The sequence below is a fragment of the Neodiprion fabricii genome, chromosome 7, assembly GCF_021155785.1.
Source record: "Neodiprion fabricii isolate iyNeoFabr1 chromosome 7, iyNeoFabr1.1, whole genome shotgun sequence".
Taxonomy (NCBI): domain Eukaryota; kingdom Metazoa; phylum Arthropoda; class Insecta; order Hymenoptera; family Diprionidae; genus Neodiprion; species Neodiprion fabricii.
The window spans coordinates 21,822,096-21,846,298 of record NC_060245.1 but is presented as its reverse complement, the minus strand read 5'-3'; the positions used below and the strand labels follow the sequence as shown (position 1 = coordinate 21,846,298).

General features: G+C 39.0%; 2 protein-coding genes across 6 annotated transcripts; one reads left to right on the top strand and one right to left on the bottom strand.

The window, feature by feature from the left end:
- Window positions 1–538: 538 nt before the first annotated feature.
- LOC124186106 (RNA-binding protein 25) lies at window positions 539–10,154 on the bottom strand. Its single transcript, XM_046577503.1, has 12 exons — window positions 9,936–10,154; window positions 9,362–9,501; window positions 8,779–9,133; window positions 8,411–8,605; window positions 8,192–8,307; window positions 4,745–4,995; window positions 4,034–4,643; window positions 3,123–3,552; window positions 2,800–3,030; window positions 2,536–2,714; window positions 2,295–2,441; window positions 539–2,214 (listed from the first exon to the last, which is right to left on the bottom strand). Exons 2-12 carry the CDS (start codon window positions 9,467–9,469, stop codon window positions 2,122–2,124), a joined length of 2,715 nt encoding a protein of 904 aa, XP_046433459.1. The 5' UTR covers window positions 9,470–9,501; window positions 9,936–10,154; the 3' UTR covers window positions 539–2,121.
- A 122-nt stretch (window positions 10,155–10,276) lies between these two features.
- On the top strand, window positions 10,277–14,716 carry LOC124186116 (zinc finger protein 300-like). Of its 5 annotated transcripts, none has more exons than XM_046577526.1 (13): window positions 10,277–10,358; window positions 10,640–10,813; window positions 11,267–11,499; window positions 11,586–11,822; window positions 11,930–12,121; window positions 12,197–12,525; window positions 12,609–12,850; window positions 12,946–13,126; window positions 13,250–13,487; window positions 13,582–13,722; window positions 13,804–13,923; window positions 14,104–14,250; window positions 14,360–14,716. In XM_046577526.1, the coding sequence occupies exons 3-13, from the start codon at window positions 11,275–11,277 to the stop codon at window positions 14,594–14,596; spliced, it is 2,289 nt and encodes a 762-aa protein (XP_046433482.1). In that variant the 5' UTR covers window positions 10,277–10,358; window positions 10,640–10,813; window positions 11,267–11,274; the 3' UTR covers window positions 14,597–14,716. The 5 variants fall into 5 exon arrangements, with proteins under 5 accessions (XP_046433482.1, XP_046433483.1, XP_046433484.1 ...); XM_046577527.1 differs by lacking the exon at window positions 10,277–10,358 and adding an exon at window positions 10,424–10,439; XM_046577528.1 differs by lacking the exon at window positions 10,277–10,358 and having other exon boundaries at window positions 10,535–10,813; window positions 11,270–11,499.
- Window positions 14,717–24,203: the final 9,487 nt, after the last annotated feature.

Sequence of the window (24,203 nt, the reverse complement as noted above, 5' to 3'; positions counted from 1 at the left end):
GTGTGTTTTTTACTGCTCCTCCTTTCTTTCTCTCTCTTACTTTTTTTTTTTAGTTTTAGGGGCGATTGATCCGGGACGAAACGATTCGGTCGAGTCACTCTCATCTACCACACAGTCTGTCCGACAGACGCGTAGAATCTTCAGTCTCCCCGAACTGAACCAATTCTTTTCTATGTGTTTACTCGCAATGGTCGTTTCACTTTTATCCTCTTTCATCCTGCAGTTTTAACACCCAATTATAGTCTGACCGTAAAAATTTCTCACTAGTTATCCCTTTCATTTATTTTCAGACGCTATAGTAAAACGGATTGCGGTTTCATGCGATCTGTCCAGTAGTTTTCATCGCGACAAACTTCCTATCGAAAAAACAACAATAACAATTAACTATTCGACCTGAAAACACTTTTCGTTATGTCTATGTCTAGCAATTTTAACAGGGATTTTTCCGAAATTTCATACACGAGCTTTTTTTTCAATTTACTGTAATTCATTGCTATAGATATAATTCATTACAAAACGTTTCACTTGATTGTTACAATTGTTTTTTTTTTTTTTTCTTTCACGTGTATCCGTTTCTTTCTCAGTACCGTTTACTACTTACAATTAGAAATTTACCTCGTACGTAAATTTTTACCGGTATTCCGTATTGCAACATCTACAAACTGAACTGAACTAAACTATCAAGGATTAAAAATGCGAACGTCCGATAGTAATGTAGAGAATACAAAGTTGAAAAATTCGTGATGTTTAAATGTTAATATTATCATTTTAAAGAATTTCGACAAGAACTGATATCATAATGAGTTGTAAACGATTTAGATTGGAACAATATATTACGGGATGAATTTATAAAGAGCTAAAATTTTTAGTAATAATAATAATCACAACATTTAACACGATTCACTTTTGTTGTACCTTTTGAATCTTTATTTCCTAATATTGTTTTCTTCATTCTAGGAAGCTCACGTTTTAGTATTAGCAAGGACATCTGTCAGACTTCAGCTGAACTTTGGGTTATTCAACGAAATCCTAATTTTACGCAGAATTGGAGGATCGTTGACGCATAATCCGAGGAAAAAAAATAATATTACGAATACTATTTATGATAACAAAACAAATAAATTGTTTTAATACGGTTTTTTTTAGAGCTGGTATGGAGGCGTTTATTATTTATCATACGTATTCACTATCATCCATTCTTTATGTTGATGAACGATCGTTAGACTAAAAAACTTCCTGACTTTTAACTTCCTAATGAAATTGGAACGTAATAAACACGATCGACTAAATAATGCGCCGTGTATGAAACATCGAACTATAGATTGACGTAGAAAAAAATTAAACGCAAAGCATTTACGGACAGTTAAACATTTGAGTACGGACGGATATAGCGTCTTACCTCTGTTGATTTCTCAAATTTTCGAGTAAATGAGAAAATTTATTAATCGTGATGAAATTTATGACCCCTATAATTTGCAAGATAATTTTTTACCTATCTCGCATGATCGCGAATTAGGTGGATACCGTGTCGAACCAAAATCGATAGAGATTTACAGAATTTCAGAAAAGAAAGATACGTAGGTCATATAACCGTATATAGATACAATTATGACTGATGATAATTACAAATTGTTATTATTTTTTTTTTTTCAACGAATAAACCGCTACACATATAATCTCACACACAGTCACCGGATTTTTTGGTGATAATTAAAAAAGGTCGCTATCGGATTTGTTTTTTTTTTTCTTTTTTGCTTCTTTTTCCACAAATTAATTTTTCCGGACTAACAATTATGATAATATATTTATATATACGACGATTAAGTATTCATGTGTAATGCGATACCCAAATATTTTTGTTTTTTTTGTTTTCTTTTATATCAATAAAAATTTTATCCAGAAATTATTTCAGAAGGAATTCTTCTCGTTCAGCTCCGCGGTTTGATGATCTCTATTGAAATACTCGCGCAGAAGCATTAATAGCATAGCACTTTTGTCAAGGTTGTTATGTGAACTTGACAACGAAGGTTACAAAAAAAAAGATTTGAAAAAAAAAAAAAAAATAGAAGAAAAGAAAGAGGAAGAACAACAACGATTCTGCTCAATTACAATATTCGCGCACTATTTAACTAGCCCCATTTTTTTAGCCTCAACTTCGTAGATCAGTAACCTCCACATTTTTACTACGAAAACTTCTGCCTCTTCATCTAGCACCTGTAAGGAGACAGAGTTTGTTTTATTTTATCCTATTTAACAAATCGAAATTTGAAAAACGAGAATATTCTGCCTCTCACCATTTGTACGTCATCCAGTATTCCCTGAGGAGAACTACCGGCCATTACTTTGCTACAAATGAAGTCGACCAGTGTCGGTTCCGGCTCTCCAATATATTCGATGATTTTTTTGTTTATCCACGGTCGTATTCTCTTCTCCATTAGCATCTGAAACCACGTTTTTTTTTTTCAAACACGTTTAAAATTGAGATACCACTATCACACGCGATGTTCTCTGAATCGATTCAATTACACAACTCACATTGTCAATAACAGCCCAATCAAGCTGATAACCAAACAGAGCATTTTTGTCAGTTGGTATTTTGTCTATTAGTGATTTAATGTGCTTGCGCTTTTCCTCCTGACTCTTGGTGCTCTCTTCCTTACCACCAGCCTTAGAAGCGTCTTCGTTTCCTTTTTTCTTCTTTTCCTCGCCATAATCTGCAACGAATGTAAAACAAGCGGTGTTTATTTTTGAAACGATAATTTTTCAAACGATAATATCACAACGCCTATTTTTTCCTACCTAGTGGAACTAGTTTCCTTTTCTTCGTGTTGTTAGTACCATCATCGTCGTCGTCGTTGTTAAAAACGTCCTTAACATCTATCCGCCCTTTTTTCTTTGGCTGACTGGCCTGCTGAGGATTAGGATTTACAGCGGAATTCGGACTGGCCGGCGTTTTGTTTCCCGGAGTGTGATCAACTCCGCCACCGCCCTTCGCCCCTCCGCTGCCCATTGCGAAGGGTACAAAGTTTCCTAAAAGGATGCGAGATGCTCATGTAAGGATACTCGAAAGCCAAAACTTGACCGTATTAAAATGAAACAGAGAAAAATTCAGTGTTTCTTACCGCCGCTGGATTTCTCCGGTTCGCTGACAAGCGACATGCGAGAGTCTTCGTCGTGATTAACGGGTAAAGATTGAGCAGTAGTTGGCTGCGATTGCAAAGACGGTGAGTTAATTTTATCCTTAATACTATCCCTGTCAACTTCACTAATATCGTCGTCGTTTCCGTCGTCGTTATCATCGCGATGATGATTCTGATGATGGCGGTGATGACGTCTGTGGTGATGGTGATGACGTGGAGGTGTCCTCGAAGGAGCCTCTGCAGGCGGGGCGTCGTCAAAGTGAACACCGTCGTCACTGTCACTGTCGATCGGTTCCGTTTCTATCGGCGGCATCGAGGTCTCCTTTTCCTTTTTTACTGACTTTTCATCCTCCTCGTCGATTATTGTTATTACAGGTTTAGGCTTGTACTGTTCCTCTCGCTCAGCTTTTAACTGGAAACAAAAAGAACAGATTAAATGTTGTCACAATTGACATAAAACTGTTTAACAATGATTTACTAAAAGAACAGTGCAGTCGAATAGCTAAAGACAGAAATATGACATAGCGAAGTTTTCAATGTTCTACCGAACGAAATAACATTGCTTTGGCACAGTCGATTCACTTACTAAAAAAGTTACCACTAGTTAATTAAAATCGGTTGAACAATGCGTTTTTTCCATTACAGAAATGTTTCAATAATTGGATCGCTTTAAAGCCATCGATAATGATGCTACTGTAGCTGAAATTGATGATTTTTTGAAAAAGTTTTCGAATTAAAGGAATATTGTTTCAACTAACTTCTACTGGATTAACTTCAGTCGCATTTTCAAACCTTCGTTAAATCATATTTCTCACTTGATAGCTTTTTGACTGGACTGTTCACTGTAAGTTTGTTGCATCCTTAAACGTAGGGAAAATCAATCGGTTTTTTACCCTCTCGAATTCAGCAGCCGGATCTGTATATGTTGAATCTGCATAGAGTTTGTCTCTGAGACGCTGCAGCTCTTGACGTTCGGCGCAACGATCACGGGAGTCGGCTTCGGCTTCAAGAGCACGCTCCTCAAGACGTCGTGACAATTCTTTGCTCTTGTAGTATTTAGTGTCGTCACGATCATCGTCGTAATCTTCCAAAAATTCCTTGAGTCGTTTTGCCTCTCTCTCCCTTGCCTCTTGCTTCGCCCTGTTTTTCTCCGCTTCCTTTTCCCACTCTTTCTGCTTCCTGCGCTCCCTAGTTTCCCAAGCTCGCAACCGTTCTTGATAAGCTGCCTCCTTTTCTCTCGCACGTCTCTCGTTCTTCTTCCTTTCCTTGGCCTCCTCCTCCTCCTCTCTTTCCCGCAATATTTCCCTTTCACTTTTTCGCGCCTCCTCCCTCTCTCGCTCTCTCTCCCTCTCTCTGTTGTCTCTGTCCCGTTCTCGATCCCTATCTCTCTCCCTTTCGCGGTCTCTGTCTCTGTCCCGCTCTCGCTCCCTTTCACGATCCCTGTCTCTATCCCGTTCTCGCTCACTTCTTTGACGCTCTCTTTCCCTGTCGCGTTCCTTCGACCTGTAAACGGATTGGCAAGAAAGGAGTTAGCTTTATCAATTAAAGAAGGGGACAAAAGGTAGGAAAATAACAAATGCTCCGATTTGCATTATCAATTTTACCTGGACTTTGAACGGCGTTTATCTCTCCTACTGCTAGCGCTGCTGCTGCTGCGACCTTTTGAAACGGCGGAACCAGATCCACCGATCGGAGGTGTGGAAGGACTGCCAGGTTCCAATCCATCATGATCATCCTTGTTGTTTCCAGCCTCCTCTTCTTTCCTGTCCTTGCGTTCCTTCTCACGTTTTTCCCTTTCCTCCTTCTCGACAGCTTCCCGCTTTCGCTTGACTTGAGCCTTCTCCTCTTCCTGCTTCTATAAAACACAACGAAAGAAAGATGGCTGAGTTTTTGAAGCCAGAACAAATCTTGAGGATTCCGTGTTGTTAGAAAAGAAAGAACAAAAAAAAAAAAAAAAATGTTTGAAAAGAAAAACTAGAAAACTAGCAATCGCGTTTTATTTTTCTCGTAGCTTATTAGGTTTCGCCAGGAAGACAAAGACTGTTGCACATTGTATGAATTATAAACATACAATTATTTATCCACCCGTAAAGAACCATCAACAAAAATACGTGTCCGGATATTTAATTGTAGAACCTGGCAGCGCACATATTTGTATATAAAGACAAGATTACGGTCCTTCAAGGGTTGATTATTACAGCGATTGCTAGTTTCTTTTATGTACAGTAATGAATAAATATCATATTATACATATATGTAAATATTGTAAGAATTTTTTCGTGTCGATGAGGTATACTCACTCCGCTGGAGCCTGCTGAACTCACGGCATCTTAACACGATATCTCGTTAACATATCAAGTACCTAAGTGCAGGTACAAACTTTTGGAGACAACAATTTGTGAGATACTAAACTTACGATAAATTTAAAAATCTAAGTCTTCTTCCTCTTTATCTGTACGCTCTATTTTTTTTTTTTTTTTATTTTTTATTTTTATTCTTTTTAATAATCTGTTTGTACTTTTACCATATATCCCAAGAAAATAACGCAACAGTATAAAATGACACCCAATGTACTCACAACATTGCATGTGTGCCAGTTCGAATATTTACCAATACTTTCTAAACAATGATTATTGCAGTATCAAAGAGGGGGATGATAAAAATGAATACTAGCTGACTAACATTTAGTAATGTAACATTTATAGAATATTTTCATTTTTGATTATGTACAGGTAAATGATATGTAAGAGAAATAAAATATTATATATTAGAATAAAATTTTGATATACCGATCAGAAGCTGAGTTGTCGCAATGAAGAGAACCATCCGTCAAAACGTCAATCATTTGATTTTGCTCTGTATCTGTCGATCAGTGACTCTGTATCTCACGACTCTTTTTCTCAACACTGAATCCTTCTCTGGCTATTGGCTATACGCGGCAGCTGATGCAGCAAACTGTTGGATATCAAATGCACAATAGTTTGCCCACCCCCGTAACGCCCCCAATCTCTTACCCTATCAACGCCGTTCTTACATTAATTTATTACAGTTTTTTTTTTTTTTTGTTCTTTTACACCCTTCCTTAACACATAGGGTGAGGCCAATCAATCGATCATGGGTTACTGTTTGGCTAATTGAAATGATCTTATCTTGGGGGAAAAAAAAAAAAAAACTAAATTACTACTGAACATTATTATTACTATTATTTTTTTTTTCTTTAATAAGCTTATACATCGAAACTGAATACTGTCTTCACAAATGGGAAATTATTTGTCTTCAATGTTAGAATGATTAGAAAAAATCAATACTGAGTTCGTTGATTAATTTGTTTCAAATGACGGCAGAACCATCCGCGCATCCATACAATAACCCAAAATATTAGGCTAACGACAAGAAGATAGTAATTGTGCGAGGAGATGATTATATGGATATGATGCACAGTGGTGGAATTTGGATTTATGGGGGAAAAACACGCGAGAATTGAATTTTTTTTAGGATAAGGCTTGCAAGGATTGGCTAACAGAAAAACTACGAGAACCGAATGATTCTGTGGTGATTCATGGTTGTGTACTTTTACTCACGGTGTGAAGTTGACACGGTCGGTCAGTGTGGCGGTACCGAAGAACGTAGGAGCGCGTACCTAGGTACTACGTACATGTCTGATCGCAACGTTGACAGAAGCTGTTTACACAAAATAAAGACAACAACTGAACAGTCGCCACTTTGATGATAGAGAATTATTGTCAAATGTGATGTTTTTAATTTGTTTTTTTTTTAAATATTTATATTAAGTGAACAAGTAATTGAGAAAAATCTCTTCAGTTCGATTTGTTCCAAAAGCTTGTATCCATCCGTAGACTGATATAAAAATTGTGGAGAGAGAGAGAGAGAGAGAGACAGAGAAGAAAAAAAGAGGAGAAATCATATCAAAACGGAATATAAAAAAGAAATAGTAACATTCCACGCGACTAACAAACAGGTAGTTAAAACAAATTTGACTCCGTGTTTATTAAAAGATTTTTTTGTATTATAAGATGCTTTTTTTTAAAAAAAATTATTTACCTATCTTCAATCTATTAGTTAAATAAAATTATGCAAATATCTATACTAGAATTCAGCTAAGACTGGCGCGCTAAGTTTAGCTTATCTCGTCTACGAGACGATCACATGTTAGATTTTTTCGGCTGGTTTTAGTTTCTATTCTTTTTTTTTTTTGATCAAATTCTTTTTCATCATGGTTTGTTTTTTGTTTGGATATGCACTGACTTACCGACGAGGCTGAGGCTGCCTGCGAAAATACGAGGGCTGTGCTGTGATTAGCTCCCTTCAGAGCCAATGAATGAGCGAGTGAGAGGGTGGTCCCCACACACAGCATTCCTAGACGTACGTGTGCTTTTGCTGTGTGCGACGCGCGCTGCCTGTCATTATAATATACAGCAACGAGTCACGGCTCCATTTATTCAGAGCTAACGTACCACGCATTCATTCCATCCATCAATTCAATAGATTTACTCAATTACTCACGAAAATGAAAAACAAATAAAGAATTTCATCAATTCTTCGATATCGTTGATCCTAGATTTATTCACCCACTCGCGCCAAATTTCAGTCAATCAATCGCTCAGTTATTAGCTCGTCTCTGTTTCCATTGAACTTGGGTATTGCATGTGAAATAGTCAGCCGGGGAAATGTAATCTTCGTTTTCAATTTTATCTTATTTCCTTTATACTTTGACATCAGATCAAACAAAATTCATTGTTTCACTTTCAGATGAAGCCCAATTTTTCACCATTAGTCAAATGACTGTTATTCTGTTCAATCGATTATTACCAAATGATAAAAACACGCACGAATATAATTTCAACTGGATATTTTCGAATTCAATGTTTCCTTTTGGATATACTTATACGCACCTTTCTACACAATCATATCACTTTCATCTCATAAAAATCACGCATTACCAAAGAGTGGTCAATTTGTGGAGCAAACAAGCAAGAGATCGGGATACGACAGGCTTGGGATTGTTATTTGCAACAATAATTCTTAATTACCTTCATAACTTCCCGAAACTTGCCAATTTCCCGCGTTATCAGGTCCCGCTTGCTTTCTTCTATTTCCGCGTCATCAAGATTCAACGATTTAGCCACCATTTTTGTCTGATGCTCCTCTGAACAATCAAAACAACGTTAGTACAGGTCTTTCTACACAACTGCTGAGGTGATACCAGATTTTGTATAAAATAGACAATTTGATTCCAAATAATTTCTTACCTGGGGCAACTTGAGCCATTTCCAGTTCTGTTGCATGCTCAGAAATGATCTGGGAGATGCGAGTAGTTGCATCCGCATCCATGACCCTCATTCCCTCATCCATGTAGTCGTCACCTTCATCACCGTCCAGCCCTTCACTGGGAGTTTCATCTTGCAATGGTGATTGTCCACCTCGCAGTTTCTTTCGTCTTTCAGCTGTGAATCGGTATTATTTGCTTTTGTCAATAAAAGATCCAAACATTGAGCAAGAGGTTTCAAACACGTAATTAAAGAAGTGTTTCCAACTAGGAAACCAAAGATTTAACAGTTCCAACGAATTTCAGAGTGCGTAAAAACGTAAAACAAATGTTTCAGCAACATTTTCGCACCTTTGAACTGGTCCAAAACAACCTTAGTCTTGGCATCAACTTTGACGACTAATTTTTTAGTTCCGATCTCCATATCGTGAAGGAGCCTGACAGCCCTGAGTCCAGCATCAGGCCCAGCATACTCGCAGAATCCAAATGCTTGAACCCGTTTCCAGGAGAGAACATGGCCGCATGCGCCTAGTATATGACGTATCATAACATCGGGAGCTCTGTCCATGATATTGCCAACGAAAACTGTCACAGGGGGTCCCGTCTCTCTCTCTCGCCGACGATTATTGTCGTGCCGGTTTTGATTTCGAGCATAACGAACGGCAGGTGCAGATGTCTGCATCGCAGAAACAGGTGTTGGAATCATCTATACAAAATTTAAAGAAAAATAATCAAGTAAAAAGACGACATTGAGTAGCATAGGGTCTAATTGAAGTCAGTTAAGGTAGACAAAAAGATATATCTTGTCACCAAAGTATGTCAGTGCTACAAAATAGTGATGTGAACATAAAAAAAAAAGGCATCGATTAATGTTTCAACAAATAGATGTGTAGAAACTAATTCGAGGTCATCAATGTTTGTATCAACAACTTACATGAGGCATTGGCATAACGCTTCCAATTATAGGTGGCGGAGCACCGACCATATAAGGCATCGGAGGCATCCCGGGAATGCCCATAGGCGGTTGCCCTGGGTACGACATCTTCCAGCGTAACTGATCAGGTTTTGCGTCAACTAAAATGGACAGAGTACTATTGTTACAATTGTCATAATCATAATCATTGGCAAATATTTAGCATCGACTTAAATGGTCGATAAGTAATGTTTAAAAATTGATCTGTGTAAGCAAAATTTATTAACTTCACTCAATCAAACGTAGCAGATAGTTGTATTCAATTGAAGGTCGATGCATGAGGAAAGTGTTGTCAACGCAAGTATGCGGTGATAATGCATACGGTAAGGTTTATGAGGATGAAAAAGTACGTAGACAATTAAGAAAGTCAAGGGATAAATGTAGAAAGTGAATTAGATACACGAATGTACGCTAAAATTGTAAAACTAGGGGGCGGTATTACGTAGAGCAAAGCCAGACATAAAAATCAATGGAGGACCAGCGACAACCTAACCACGAAATTAGACAGTGTAATGAAATTTTCCTCCTAACTTACCGTTTCAAGTTATCGTATATTATCAATAATATAGAGATTTATTATCACCGTAGAAGTAAACCAGATTCAGCAAGTTACGTCATGACAATAAAACTGGCAAAATCGAAATACAAACTTTACCGAACTTCACCACACTGGCAATTGTCACAGTCGTCGGACATTGTGGCTTTTAATTCAACGATCTAGATGGCTGTGAAACATGTCTTAAGGCTGTGAAGTGAGCGCGACTCCCGCCAGTTGCTGAGGAATTTGTTCGAATGGCAATGGCATCATTCCCCGGTGCGGCTACCAAGGGAGGGAGGGCGGGAAAGAGTACGACGAGTTTAGTCATAAACCAAACGACATCAATAGACGAGTAGCCTTTTCTAAGCAAACCACGTGAACAACCACGTACGTCGGGGTCGAGTGAAAAACACGCAGGAGGTAGTTTCTCTGTATTATATTTTATTCGATGACGTTGAGCAGCTGCTGCCAATGGTCGTATCGCCGTAATTATATTCTTTCGTACGTATATACATACATTGAATTGTTCGCGAATGAAAATATGCAGAATTTGAATGCCTATCGCATAAATCTGTGAATAGAATGCTGCTTTGACAAATACATTGTTGAAATACGAGAGGCGAATTGAGCGGCGCCATTTTGACATCACTGTTCGTCGGTTTTCGCTTCTATCGTCACTGCATTTCTATTTGGTTTAACAGAGAGACGGCCAGGGGACGACAGAGGATTTTCGTTCGATAATCGAATCACGGGACTGCGGGCGTCTTTCTCTGATCATGGGGATGTAAATGGTGCTGTCCAAGGAGGAGGAGGTTGTTTCTCTGATATTTTTGGTCGCTGCCAATCTCTGGGGTTGACGAGAACTAAAGTTACAAGTCAGTGCTGGCAACTTTTTATATCTTCATTACAAACTTGCATGTAATTTAACGAGGATAAACATATTTTTTCCTACGAAATTTACCTCTCTTACACCACGTACTTCACCCGATATGTCTCCTTTCGATCGTAGGGTTATTTTGTGCTGTACGTTGCACTTTGCGAATTCAGTTTCTCACTTTACTCGCTTATTCACACTAATCAATATGACACACTTCGATAACCTCAATGCATTCCACTTCCTAATACCCCGTCATTTATCAAAAGTAGAAAAATAAAAAATCACCGAAATGAAGCGCACCTTGACCGAAGTCAGGTTAGCTAAAATTTTCCAAATATTACATATTTCCTGACTTTCACTTAACGATACCAATTTATTCCATATAATTTTGCACAATTTTATACTCGCTAAGCCTCAAGTTCAATTCCATATCTCCCTGATGTTTTTTTAGCAGCTTCAATGATGACAGCTGACGGGGAAAAAGACTGTACGCATTGTTTGATATGCAACAGCAAAGTTGGAGTATCAACAAGAAACAGCGTACGAATATTTGGATCAACTTCGGTCGGGTCTACGGAGAAGCCTTTAGTGAATACGATATGTTCCGTACTCGATGTAGAATTAACCGAAGACACCGCGCATTCTCTTGTTATGTGTAAAAAGTGCTTCAAGTTATTTAACGAGGTGGGCATAATTAAGCGATATAGCGCATAAACAAAATGTTAGCCACTAGCTCTTTCAATGATTCAAATTACTTATATTTACTACAGATTGATGAACTAGAAGGCAGACTAGCTGAAGTAAAGTTGGAAATATTTACCAATTACAAGAGAACAATTGGGAAAGTGTCAAACATAATTTATCCAGAGGAAGAAGATTATAACGACCATGATTACCTTGAGAATCCTGAAACACAGAGCTCTGAGTCACCAGACAAGACCAAAGTCAACCAGAAATTGAAGAAGAAAGACGTTAAGAAAATTGTCGACAATGACGGCACGATTAAAGTATGCGACAACAGATGCAAATAAAATTTTTTTTTGTATTTTAAAACGGAGAATTACATTCTTCCTTGACAACCAATTGTTTATGCACTTATATTTGGTTGTCGCAGAACGATGAGACATCCAAAGATGACCTGGGGGATTTTGGAAGTGAGGATTTGGCGACCGATCAAGGTAGCGAGGTTGACCCTATAGCTATAAAGACTGAAAGTGAGGAGAACAGTGAGAATACAGAAGGACGAAAAGCCAGTTCGAAAAAAGGCAAAACCATCAACAAGTCTTCAGAGTCCGTTCAAGAGCCGGTAAGTGATCAATGCATTGAATGAACGGAACTTGCCGAATCACTGGTTCAGTTTCTTTATCGAATATATTTTCAGATGGTGGTAAGAGTCGGCAGTGTTTACACGTGTTTACTGTGCACAAATGACGACGAACGAGGGACTGGTGACGCAAAATCAATCATGACGCATTTGAAAAATGCACACGACGCGCGATTGTACATCTGCGACATATGCAGCATGGAATTTCGGAAAAGGAACGAGCTTTCCGTTCACCTTGACGATCATGTAGCAAACGAGGAAGGAGACTTTCAGTGCGAAGTCTGCAATAGAATATTCAGCAATTTACGACTCTTCAGGATACACAAACGAATTCATTATCCTCAATCTAAATCTTGGCCGTGTGAAACATGCGGAAAAAGATACAGGTGAGTTTTTTTTTTTTTCTCTGCGCAAAGCTGCACAATTTTGCTCTACCCCCGTTTTTACTTAAGTTTCACTCCGTTTACAGTTCGAGAAATTTACTCGAGGAGCACATCAACACTCACACTGGAGTTCGCCCTTATGTATGTGAAACTTGTGGCAAAGATTTTGCCTCAAAATACACTTACAAGGCGCACGTAAAGACCCATGAAGTACGGCCAAGGCCTTTCGAGTGCAGTCAGTGTAGCAAGTCATTTTTGAGCCAGCAGAACCTCACTCAACACGAACGAACGCATAACGGAGTAAAGGAGTACGTCTGTCATCAATGCGGTGAGTTTGAGCGGAAAATAATACTGAAATATGTTGCAAAATACCAAAAATTGACTGGTTCCATCTACTACTGACCTGATTCAACTTGTCATCAGGAAAAGCGTTCGGCTCACCGCATAATCTTGAGGTTCACAACATAGTTCACACTGGTTATAAGCCGTACACATGTAGAATATGTAATAAAGCTTTTGCTCGCAAGGCGGAGATAAGGGATCACGAGAGAACTCATACCGGGGAAAAACCGTACCAGTGTGAATTTTGTGGAGCAACGTTTAGGTGAATATTGAATGAAAGGACTTAAGTCGGAGATTTTGCTCTGACTTGAGGAAATGTGGAGGGGAAATAATCACGAGGTTCATGATCGAATTCTAAGTCTAATATATAATATATAATTTTCAGTCAAAGGTCGAATCTGCAGTCTCACAAACGCGCAACACATTACAATGACAAAAGATACAAGTGTAACGATTGTGGGAAAGGATTTAAGCGGCGTAGGCTTTTGGATTATCATATCAAAGCAGCTCACACGGGTGAAAGACCATTCAAATGCCCAACTTGTACAGCGACGTTCGTTTATCCTGAACATTTTAAGAAGCATATGCGGATCCATACCGGTGAAAAACCCTATCTCTGTGAAGTGAGTTATTCAGTCGGCGCATCACTGCTCTTTCTATTCGAGTAGTCTAATATTCATTTTGACTTGTTTACAAATTCAAAATGACCTGTTTCAGGTATGTGGTAAAGCCTTTAACAGTAGGGACAACAGAAATGCGCACCGATTTATACACAGCGATAAAAAACCGTACGAATGTTTAGTGTGTGGGATGGGATTCATGAGAAAACCTTTGCTTTACACCCACATGCAGACACAGGTAGAAAAGAAATTATGTTCTTCCAGGTATTTCGAAAAAACTGTTACATCAATTACACCTTATTACTTTTCCTCTTGTCAGGGGCATTTAAACGATACGATTGTCGTGAATCAACCGCGATTAACAACAGACGACGACCAAGTTATTACTTTACCCGATGCTGATGTGGAACTATTGATGGAAGGCGATGACAATGAACAGGTGTGCTTTTTATCTTTATAAATTATTCATGTTTATTTGATCTCTTTACGTGATTCCCGATCCATTATCCATTAACACCTTCCTGATGTCCTATCCTGACCTAAAACCAACTGTCCCTTTACTTTATAGTTTTGATAATAAGATGAGATTGATCCATGCAACTTTGCTTCCGTGACGCAGGAGACAGAATTGTATATAACTGAATTGAAAGATCACGTGATCATACAAGACGGTGCTCAGATATACCAGGAAGAAAATGTTTTGAGCATTCCATCGGAAGAGAATATTACCGAAGAGGCAGTTGAGCATCTCGTCGTTGACGGGCAGGTAATATGAAAGCGTAAAATAAAGACGAAAATTGCATGATTTATAATTCAAAATGAAAGCTGAAATCGTAATGAATGATAAAACACGATTGAATTTCTTCTTTTTATAGATTGATTTTGCTGAAAGTGACGTAATGGGATGCAAAACCGAGGCAGCCGAACATATCGAGGAAGTTTACAGTTACAACGACGGCGAAGACGGCTCTACCATAGTTGTACCCACCACTTCGGAGTACGAGGAGATAGCGGAGGATAATAAAAATTCCGTACGGTTGGTGCACATCAGAATCCCGGCTTCAGCGGCCGATGATGGTCGGAATTGGTTAAACCTAGTACAAAACACATGAAGAATGTAAATTAACTTTTATAGTGCGGCGGCGAATTAAAATTGAAAATTCAGTAAACTGATATAAACTTTTGAAACAAAGATAATATGCCACTATCCAAATATATCGCTTGAAATAATACTGTAAAGGTTTCTTCATCCGCGACCTTTATCCCGAGTTATCGTAAGAAATATCCTTTATTACCTACAGAAAAGTCGGAAACTACTTTAAAACGAACTTCCGTTGTTCCGTCTTTTGAAATATTACACCATACTATCTGTAATTTTGAACAACATTTATTCTATCAATTGCCAATTGCCGGTAAACTAGCTTTTCTTCTACCGTTCGATAAATTGATGAACATGTTTTGGTAACTTGTGTGCCGACACTGAAAGACATGATTTACCAATTCCTGATTATGAATATTATTAACGTGCATCAACATTCGAAGCTTTGATCATAAGCACTCGTTACAAAGATCGTCTTTGTAATAATTTTGATGCAGAATCCGGTATCCCAATAATTTTTGTTCCGAAATGCAGTTTGTAAATACAGATATCGAAGAATAGGTAGTTTAAAGATAAGAATTCGACATTGAAAGATTTGAAAATAATGACTGGGGTCCAAAAAACAGGTGTGTCTAAGCAACATGGCATTGGAAAGAGAGTAAATGGTGTTAGCTTTAGGAAAGGTGCGCGAGTATCAAAGTTCGGCAAACCACGTGCGAGCTGTCAGTTTGGATATAGTAACATTAAATGGATATAGAGTTGAAAAACCAGTATGAAAAATGAGTTTAATAATTAAATACGAGATTCACTTGTAACTTATTCGACACAGCGGATGGTGATTTTCAATAAACATATGTGGATATCCGAACGGTATTCGAAAACTATATAAGGGAGTATATAACGAAGGGTTCGGTGAAATAGCATAGCTAGGGTATGAAAAACGTGTTGAGAAATCCGAAGAAGAAGAAAGAGAAGGAGAATGAGAAGGAGAAAAGGAGCGAGCTGGTGGGTGAGAATGGTAGGGTGAGTTTCTATTCAGTGATCAATTATGCCGAAGGATGCCTTTATGCCTTTTGGACGGGTAAGAGACTCGCGTTGGCGGGCGTCTCTATAAGTTAAATTGAGCGTGAGTAATAATCAAACCTTGGGAAATTTCATGTCACCTCTTAATGTCTTTTGCGATCGCGTCGCGAGCTTCTGTGAAGAGTTCGAGGATCTTTAAGACTTTTGGACTCTCCTCTCTCTACTCGCAGGGAAATTATTATCCGGGGAAGCGTATTATTCGCCCTTATGCCCTTATTATCGGGCCTCGGATGTATAGAAATTATACAGATAGATCCGCAGGCAGAGCCGAGGAAGAATCTTCCCGCCCCGTCTTATTCCCGCTTCACTGGCTCCCGCGTCTTCAACAATGAGCAAATTCTGGCCTGCGGACATAATACACGACTAATGATCAAACCGCGATCGCGGTCACCAAGCGCATCAACCCTCCGCCACAATCCGGTTCTCTCCCCGAAACTGGTCAAAATTACCCAGAACTAGAGAGACCGAGTGCGGCTGAAACGTTCGAAATTTAAACCTTGGAGAGAAGCGGAAACTTCTTGTACCTTGGGACGCTGCAGGATACCGCGAATTACGAAACTTAATGAGCTTAAAAGTGTACCGTAATATGCACGATGTATAATACCTCGGTACATCGTGGCTCGTGGCGGACGAGACATGGAATTTCCAAAGTCAAATTCTTCCTTCGCAGGCTTCGCAGGTGCATGAAAACCACCGACGAAATATTCTTGCCGTTATTCCTTTTCCCGCAAAACAGCGCTCGCTACCAAGCAAGTTCTAAATATTGACGTATAGCCGAAATAAAACTCGAAACGGGATAACGGGCGGCCATATTGATTTTTCGACAGCGTTAAAATTCGTTCGGAAATGTAATTCTTTCGCCGTTTTCAGATCGAGACGTACTATTACGGCTGATAACGAGTTCGTAGAATAAAAATTGAAGAGAAACAATAATTTTCCATGACGATAATGCGTCATCTTCGTTAACGTTACATCGTTGAACTTTAACGATTTCACAGCGGTGAGCCCGTGTTATTATTAGTCCGAGTCTCGTCCCTCTTGTTATAACTAACTGTACGCTTTTCTAGTCACTAACGGGAGGTCCAACTGCGATAATTAGATTATCGCACTCCGGGGTACACAGCGAGGTTATAAGCGTGTGTAATTGCTCTATAAACGCGTGGGCATACCGCACGGCCACTCACCCTTTCTGAATGTACATTTAAACCGAATTCCCGACCCCTTGAACGCCCGACGATAATTCCGATCTATTTCACGTTCCGTCGAAAGCACGACTGGTTAAATTCGCGAGATGAAAGAGAGAAAAGGAAAAAAGGAAACAACCGTCGAGGAAATGCTGACGAATTGGTTCCGCGGGTATCAACTACAGATTATCCAAACGTTTGTACGCGGCACGGTTAAAAGATGGATATTCGTACCTACCCCTGCATTCGTCAAGCTGCGGTCGAGTCAAGGGATCGGAATCATTAGTACACATCACCGTTTGATTAATGGCGGTCTATGTATTGTTTTTATCTTGAATTAATCATAAACGTTATGTAAATAAGCTATTAATTAAGAGAGTAGGGGATCTTTCGTTTTCTTACATCTCGGTACGGGATGCTTTTTCCTTAACATCCCCCGCCAGCCCCTGAACCGTTAGTTTTTATGATTGTTCACGACGGGCTCGCCGTCTCGGAGGGCTTCGGGTATAAGCGAACCCTCTTTCGCTTTTTCAAGCACACTCTCTCCACCCTTTTGCCCGTCTTGCTGACTGACCCTTGAAATTGATGTATTTTATGGACACACTCGCCCTCCCGTGTATTGCGCATTTATTCGCCGATAGAATATGTATACGACCGTGCGAAAAAATGCCTAGTTAAAGCTGCGGTATTCAACGAAACTCTTCGTGACGTTTTTTCTTTTTTACTTTCTTTCGTTTTTTTTTTGTTTTTTGTGATTTTTTTAAACTCCTTCAACTTCCACCGATCGATCTTAAAAAGATTATAATGATTAAGAGCCACGCGGTAGAGTGATTAATTAATATCAGATCACGACGTGCGTTTATTATAAAATATAAGCCGTATTGGCGTTATAAAAATTTTTAACGATACAACTCGGATCTGTGAATAAATTTCCGCGTTTATGCGGTCGAAATTACACGTCAGACAAGATTACAAAAAGCGAAAGACATCACGGTGTTCTTTTTTTCCTCTTCATTTTCTTCTCGATCGTATTTTCCCCCCCGTTTCTTTTTTCTTTACCGTCTCTCTCTTTCTCTTTCGCTTCATCCTTTTCCCTCCGCGTTTCTTTTTTCATTTTTTTTTTTTTTTCGTTTTTCGGCCTTCTTGGCACGCGGTTTATCAGATGTGCAGAAATTGCGTGGACAGCAGCTCGCCTCTCGGTGTGTATAACGCGGTTATAGGTATGTACCCACTATGTACACGCGTATAATAACTAAGTTAAGTTGGGATGTCTATTTTTTATTATACGGTTAGTGCGAAAGCATGTTACATTGTCTGAGGAATAATATTAATGATCCTTTATGAGGTCGGTGATAATGAATCATGCTGGAGAGGGGTTTACTGGCATTAAACAAGGGATTGATTAAAACCGAACAATTTATAACACGTATTGAAAATTTTCCTACCCAAGTTCTCGCCCGTGAATTATAAATCCTAGGGATTATTTTCACCGCGATAAAAAGGAACGTTGGGAATAGAAAATAAGAAGAGAGAGAGAGAGAGAGAGAGAGAGAGAGAGAGAGAGAGAGAGAGATGGGACGAGATTGAAACGTCGATTATTGAGAAATAAAACATCTGGATGTGCAACAATTTATTAATTCTGGTTTTGCAGACGTCTGAAATCCCCAACCAAGCTGTTCTCAATCTTTAATTGAACTTTAATCTTTCCCTTCTGCAGCAATAAGAGAACCAATTTACAGTAAGTACTATATATTTTCAGACCGGCTTTCAACCGGCTCCGCCAACTGGGAAAAATAAAGAGCGTCTATTCCAGATGTTCGGTCGCTTTGATATTAAATCTCCTCAATTTTACTGCGTCCTCAACGATCCTAGATAATTATTAACGCATCCGATAATACCTTTCGTAATCCATAACATCGCGTTACTCGCTATAGATTTTCAAAAATTTTTAAGACACGTTTGTAGCTTACGATTAGAATAATTTGACAAGTATATTCAATGCAGGATTATATTCTAATAAAATGAATGAAAAGCGTATATACATATATCTTTGACAAGCCAATCTCCTTAAATTTAACTCCGACAGAATCGACGCGTATCCCGTATTTCTTCGAAGCTGAATTCGTTTTTCAGCCTTCTCTTTGCCTTCACCTCGCAGCGTACGCTCTCTTAATTCTCTCTTTTTAAATAACAAATTCTTGCATTAGTCCGCCTCCGCGACGGATTACGTAGAAATAGGAGCAGCCTCTCAGAAGTGGAGAGACATCGAGGGATGTTCGAAAAGGGGAGGGGGATGAAGCTCGGGGTGCAGGTGGATTAGCATATTATTTACACTCATCTTGCACGGAGCTGGTAGCGCACTTCGCCAGCTTTCTTCCCTCCAAGCAATGGAAGGAGGGAAAACTCGGACCAAGTTCGTCGAATCTTCTTTCAAACAATGCTTATACCCCGCGTCGAAACGTCTCATTTTATTAAGTCGGCACACACTGCACCAGAGATCTCTTCTTCACACTGAAATTTATCCCAAAATAGGCGGAGAATTATCCGATCTTGATCAACGGGCCAATTATATCAGGGATGCATAAAAACAGATTTGTAAAAAAATATCTACCTTCCTCAGAAATCGTCAAGCGTAACGAAAAATCTCGATCAGTCCAATTATCTGCGGGTATAATGAAACCCAGAATTCAGGGTGGCAACAAATTTTTGGGAAAAAAATTCAATCACATTTCCAGATTTTCCTGGAAATTTTCCCAGTTCTAGTAAGTTACTGAAACCCGAGTCGTTCAGCTTATTAACTCTATATTCGGTTCAAATTCGATTCGAATTCGAAGAACAAAAATATACAACGTAAAAGAACGTCAGTCTAGGCCAATTTGTTTTCTCGACGAAAGAAAGTAAACTTGTTACCTGAAAAAAATCATTTCTAATTCACACGATAGAAAACTGATATTTTCAGTTCTTTTCACGATCAAATCAAAAATCTCCTGCCGATTCCAGGCTTTCCAGGCCTGTGGCCCTGGAATTTGATCTTTCCTTCTCCTCGCAATAATTTGCTATCTCGTTTTGTAGTTATGCAAACGCTAGGGATTATCGGTTTTTTTTTTTTTTTAATATTTTATTCCGTTATCCGCAAGGTGATTTTTAAAGCTGAAATGGAAGGAAATTCGATTTACACAGTCAATAAAAGTAAGTTATGTTACGGAAGATAAACTTGGTTCCGTAAGAAACAAAAAAAAAAAGAGTAAGCTCAACATGGATTTCTGCGTTGATCCAGATTTGATACCTTAATTGAGAAAATACCGACTTGTTATACGCGAACCGAAGCTATAACATTGAATTTAGCGAAAGACTCGACGAGACTTCACGAGACTCTAAAAGTAATCCACCAAGTCCAGACTTGGTGAGAATTTATAAAACTTTGCGGGATTTTAGAAAAGATTTTGCGAACTTGGTGAAATCAAATTTTCAAAATTCAAGATGGCGGATCCAAGATAGTGGACAAAAGTTTTAAAATCCGATCGAATACGTTCAAAAAACTGTACGCAGGGATTTTCGGGGTCGCTGATTGAATTCGTTGTACTGAATTTTCAAAATCTGATATCAGATTCGTAATCAGCGAGACCCGAAAACTAACAATTTACGTAAAACATATGTAACGTGTAGAGGGTTGACTTTCTCGAAAATGAATTAATCCTTCGATTTTTACAATTTGTTTCCAACTTCCATATATATCGGAATAATTGCTCTCGTGTATTGAAAACCTATACTATACTATAAGAACTGGGAAAAATGTGTGTTTCAAAATTGTCCAAGCATCGAAAAGTGTGTAGAAAATCGTTGACAAGAACGAATCAAAGGGTTAAGAAATTCGAAATTTCTAATGCGAGGTATCAGGAATTAGGAGTAATTTCCGGATTGAAGCAAGTTCTGGTAGGAGCCAGCGACTAACTTTGTCGAATATTGTAAACCGCGGGTGCAATTCATCAAATCCGGCCAAGTTTCCACCGAAAAAGCAAAGACGGGCGGCGGTTCTTCGCCCCTCGGTTTTCGAGCAGATAGTTAAGCGGGGTAATTCTCAAAACATTCCGATACGGATGTCGAGGGATGGTTGCAGCCCAGAGGATCCTTGGGCAAGGACGAGGACGAGGACGAGGGGCGGCGAGTCCTGGCAGTGCTTCAACTTCCTCTCTTCTATCCGATAGCTGCTCCAGGTGCAGAAGGTACGGCACGAGGGGGCTCAGAACTTTCCATGAAAGGTACCTACAGTGGAATGGCAGGGAGATCCTTGCTTCTGACGGCTCCTCCTCCTCCTCCTCCTCTCAGGGAAACGGCTTACAATTAGAGGGCCGAAGGATCAATGCGCGTGATGTATTGCTGGTAATTTTTTTCAACACTTGCAAACTCGGGGAAAAGTTTCCATTTAAATTTCAGACGAAATTTTTTTCATTACCAAAATATTTATATTATATAGTGGAACAAACTTATGTGTATAATTTTAATCGTCAAACAATAGCCTGTTTTATCCGTTTCTTTTTTTTTTTTCTTTTAATCTTTGTTCAACACCGATGAATGCATTTTTTGTTGTTCTTTTTCCGAATTTTAGAAATAAGCGTTTCTATTTTTCTTTTAATTTTTTGAATTTTTCTCTTAGGATTGAACCAAGCTATCTGAAATAGAGTGTTATTTTACACTTGAACGACTTTTTTTTTTTTTTTTTCTCTCATTGTCAGTGAAACAGAATCAATTTGTTTATGTAATTTTTACGATTTTGAAACAGCCTTAGTTTTTCTCTCACAATAACGCTTTCTTTGCCGAGGTTAATTTTGCTTCGTTTCATCCCTTTCCATTTTATCATTGCCGTCATGATTATTCATTAACAATTTTTCTTTTTTTTTTCTTCAATTTCGTTTCACCGAGATGGAAAAGAAACGAAACAAGAAATATACACACACTCGCTCAGAGGAAGATTCGAGGTGTAGTGTATACATATATATATATATAGTAATATGAGTAGGTATTATTGTAATAATAAGAGCTGAATAAAACAGAACAACGGGGAAACTCCTTCAGCCGGCAGTTATTAGCAGAGTTTATCGCCGTCTTAAGGAAAAGGACGCACCCCGCCAAAAATCGTACCGCGCTTCGTTGCCGCCTGACAAAGGCGGTGAGATAAAAAAAAAAAAAAAAGAAATAAAAGAAAAATCGAATACAGAGAAAACTTTCGTCCTTTTTCTCGCCTTGGTGCCTGCAGCAACTTTTGAAGAAGCCTTGCCCTCCTCGGTTTTACGCTCTTATAAATATCGCCCCCAACCCTCCACCCCTCACCCAATAATTTCAATCTTACGGGAAACTCATTCCGCGGTTTTCCTCTTTATCAATACATATTTTTACACTAATTTTACCCCGATTCGATGCAAGAGAGTGTTGAGAAATAAAAAAAAAAAAAAAGAAAAAAGAAAGCGATGGCAATCCGTTAGGAGAATGATTGGTTCAATCAATAATTGCCTCGAATTGCAATGATTTGTTTGTTAAAATTGTGTAAAGTATTAATTTCTATTTTTTTCTTCCTTGAAAATTCATTTTCTTCGTTCTTTTTAGCACGTGTGTGTGTATTTTGTTTTTTTATTTCATGCTAGTTATGAAGTAATGTTTATACGTAAGTAGGTCAGAAACGTGAGCGATCAATTTTGCAAAGAATGTGTATGATTGTAACAACTGCTTACGCGGCAAGCAAATTTGTATAACAAGAAATGTGTTGTTGTGATAAAATTAATACCCACCAAAATTTTAATAATTGTGTAATTTCGAACAATAACGTTGGTCAAACGTATGACGCAAGAGATCTTCTTACGATCCTAATTACACCGCCTTATTCAGAGAGATAGAAATTTAAACGGGCAGCCAGATGTGAATCTGGTTAATTCGTATTACGTGATACGTCAATTATGCCATTGTTTATAAATATATATACTTGTACATATATATTTATATACACGTATTCGTATAATATCGATACGTTACACAGTGCATTACGTCGCGGGATTGCGCGGAACCCCGACTACCTAAATTGACATTAATCATTCCGCCATCTGCGGTCGTACGCAGCTCCTTCGTTGAGGGATAAATTTTCGTTTGTCAGAAGCAATCGAACAGTCCTTTATACCTACGGTTAATTTAGTTAAATTCCGTATTACGTAACACGCTTGTACGAATCTCGGCGATGTCATATCAAAATTTGTTCATACCGATCTTGATTAACCTTCCCGATATTGTAACAGTTTGTAAAATAATGCGAATACCTTCTTCCATCGCTTATTCCATCGAATCAGAAATTTCATTGTAGCAAACAGCATTGAGATTATCTTTAAACGGACTATTCTATATTCCTAACATTTCATTCATCCTCGAGAAGATAAATAATAAACACACTGCGTCAACAAATTTTCGCTTACAATTAATTCAAACGATATCCATCCCGGACGATGAAATTATCCCGAAGAAAAAGTGTAAAAATAAAAATCGTTGTCAGTTCGCGAACGATTTGACACGATTCGCTGAAACAAAACAAAACAAAAAAAAAAAAAAACAAACAAACAAACAATAATTTCGGCGTGCGTTCCGCACTCATCGAAACGGGGCAACCCGCAGTTTTCATATCGACGCACGCGTGTCGAGGGGTGAATGTATCGTGTGTACAAGGGTCGTCAAGGGTGCGGAGAGAAGCATGTACGCGGATTGAAGACGCACTGGTTGCAGTATATTCTTATAGAGAGTGAGCTAACGGCGGCGGGGGGACGGGGGGGGGGGGGGGTGGGATGGGGATTGGGGGTGGAGGGGCGTCGGGACGGAGTCGGTCTCGACCTGGAAGGAAAAGGGGAGGTCCGGGGATGGTGCGGAGTTGAGTTTCGGCAGCTCCTTGAAATTTACGAGCCTTGAGGTGATGGGGTTTCCATGCTGCCTCTACCTAATATCTTTACACGGGCTCCTGAATCTTTCGCGGTATCCAACCGCCGGCTGGAGGTATAGGTAGGTACGTACCTACACGCCGGTATAGGTCCGACCCCGAAACCGGGTCTCGGTGCAGGTCTGAGTACAAAAAAAAATGGAAAAGAAAAAGAGAGGAGAAAAAGATCCGCGGCAAAAAGCGTAATACAATGGGAAGGAAAACAAAAAGGGTAACCCGCAGCCGGTATAAGCCGGCGACGCGACTCAGGCAAAACGGAAAGAAATGAATGTATAAGAATAGAACCGCGTTATGGAAAATAACGCATGTGAAATCGATACGCCGGCCAGTTAACTTCTGCGTCTTGTAAATATCCCGCGTTCCGCGTTACGTGCGTACCTTTTTTT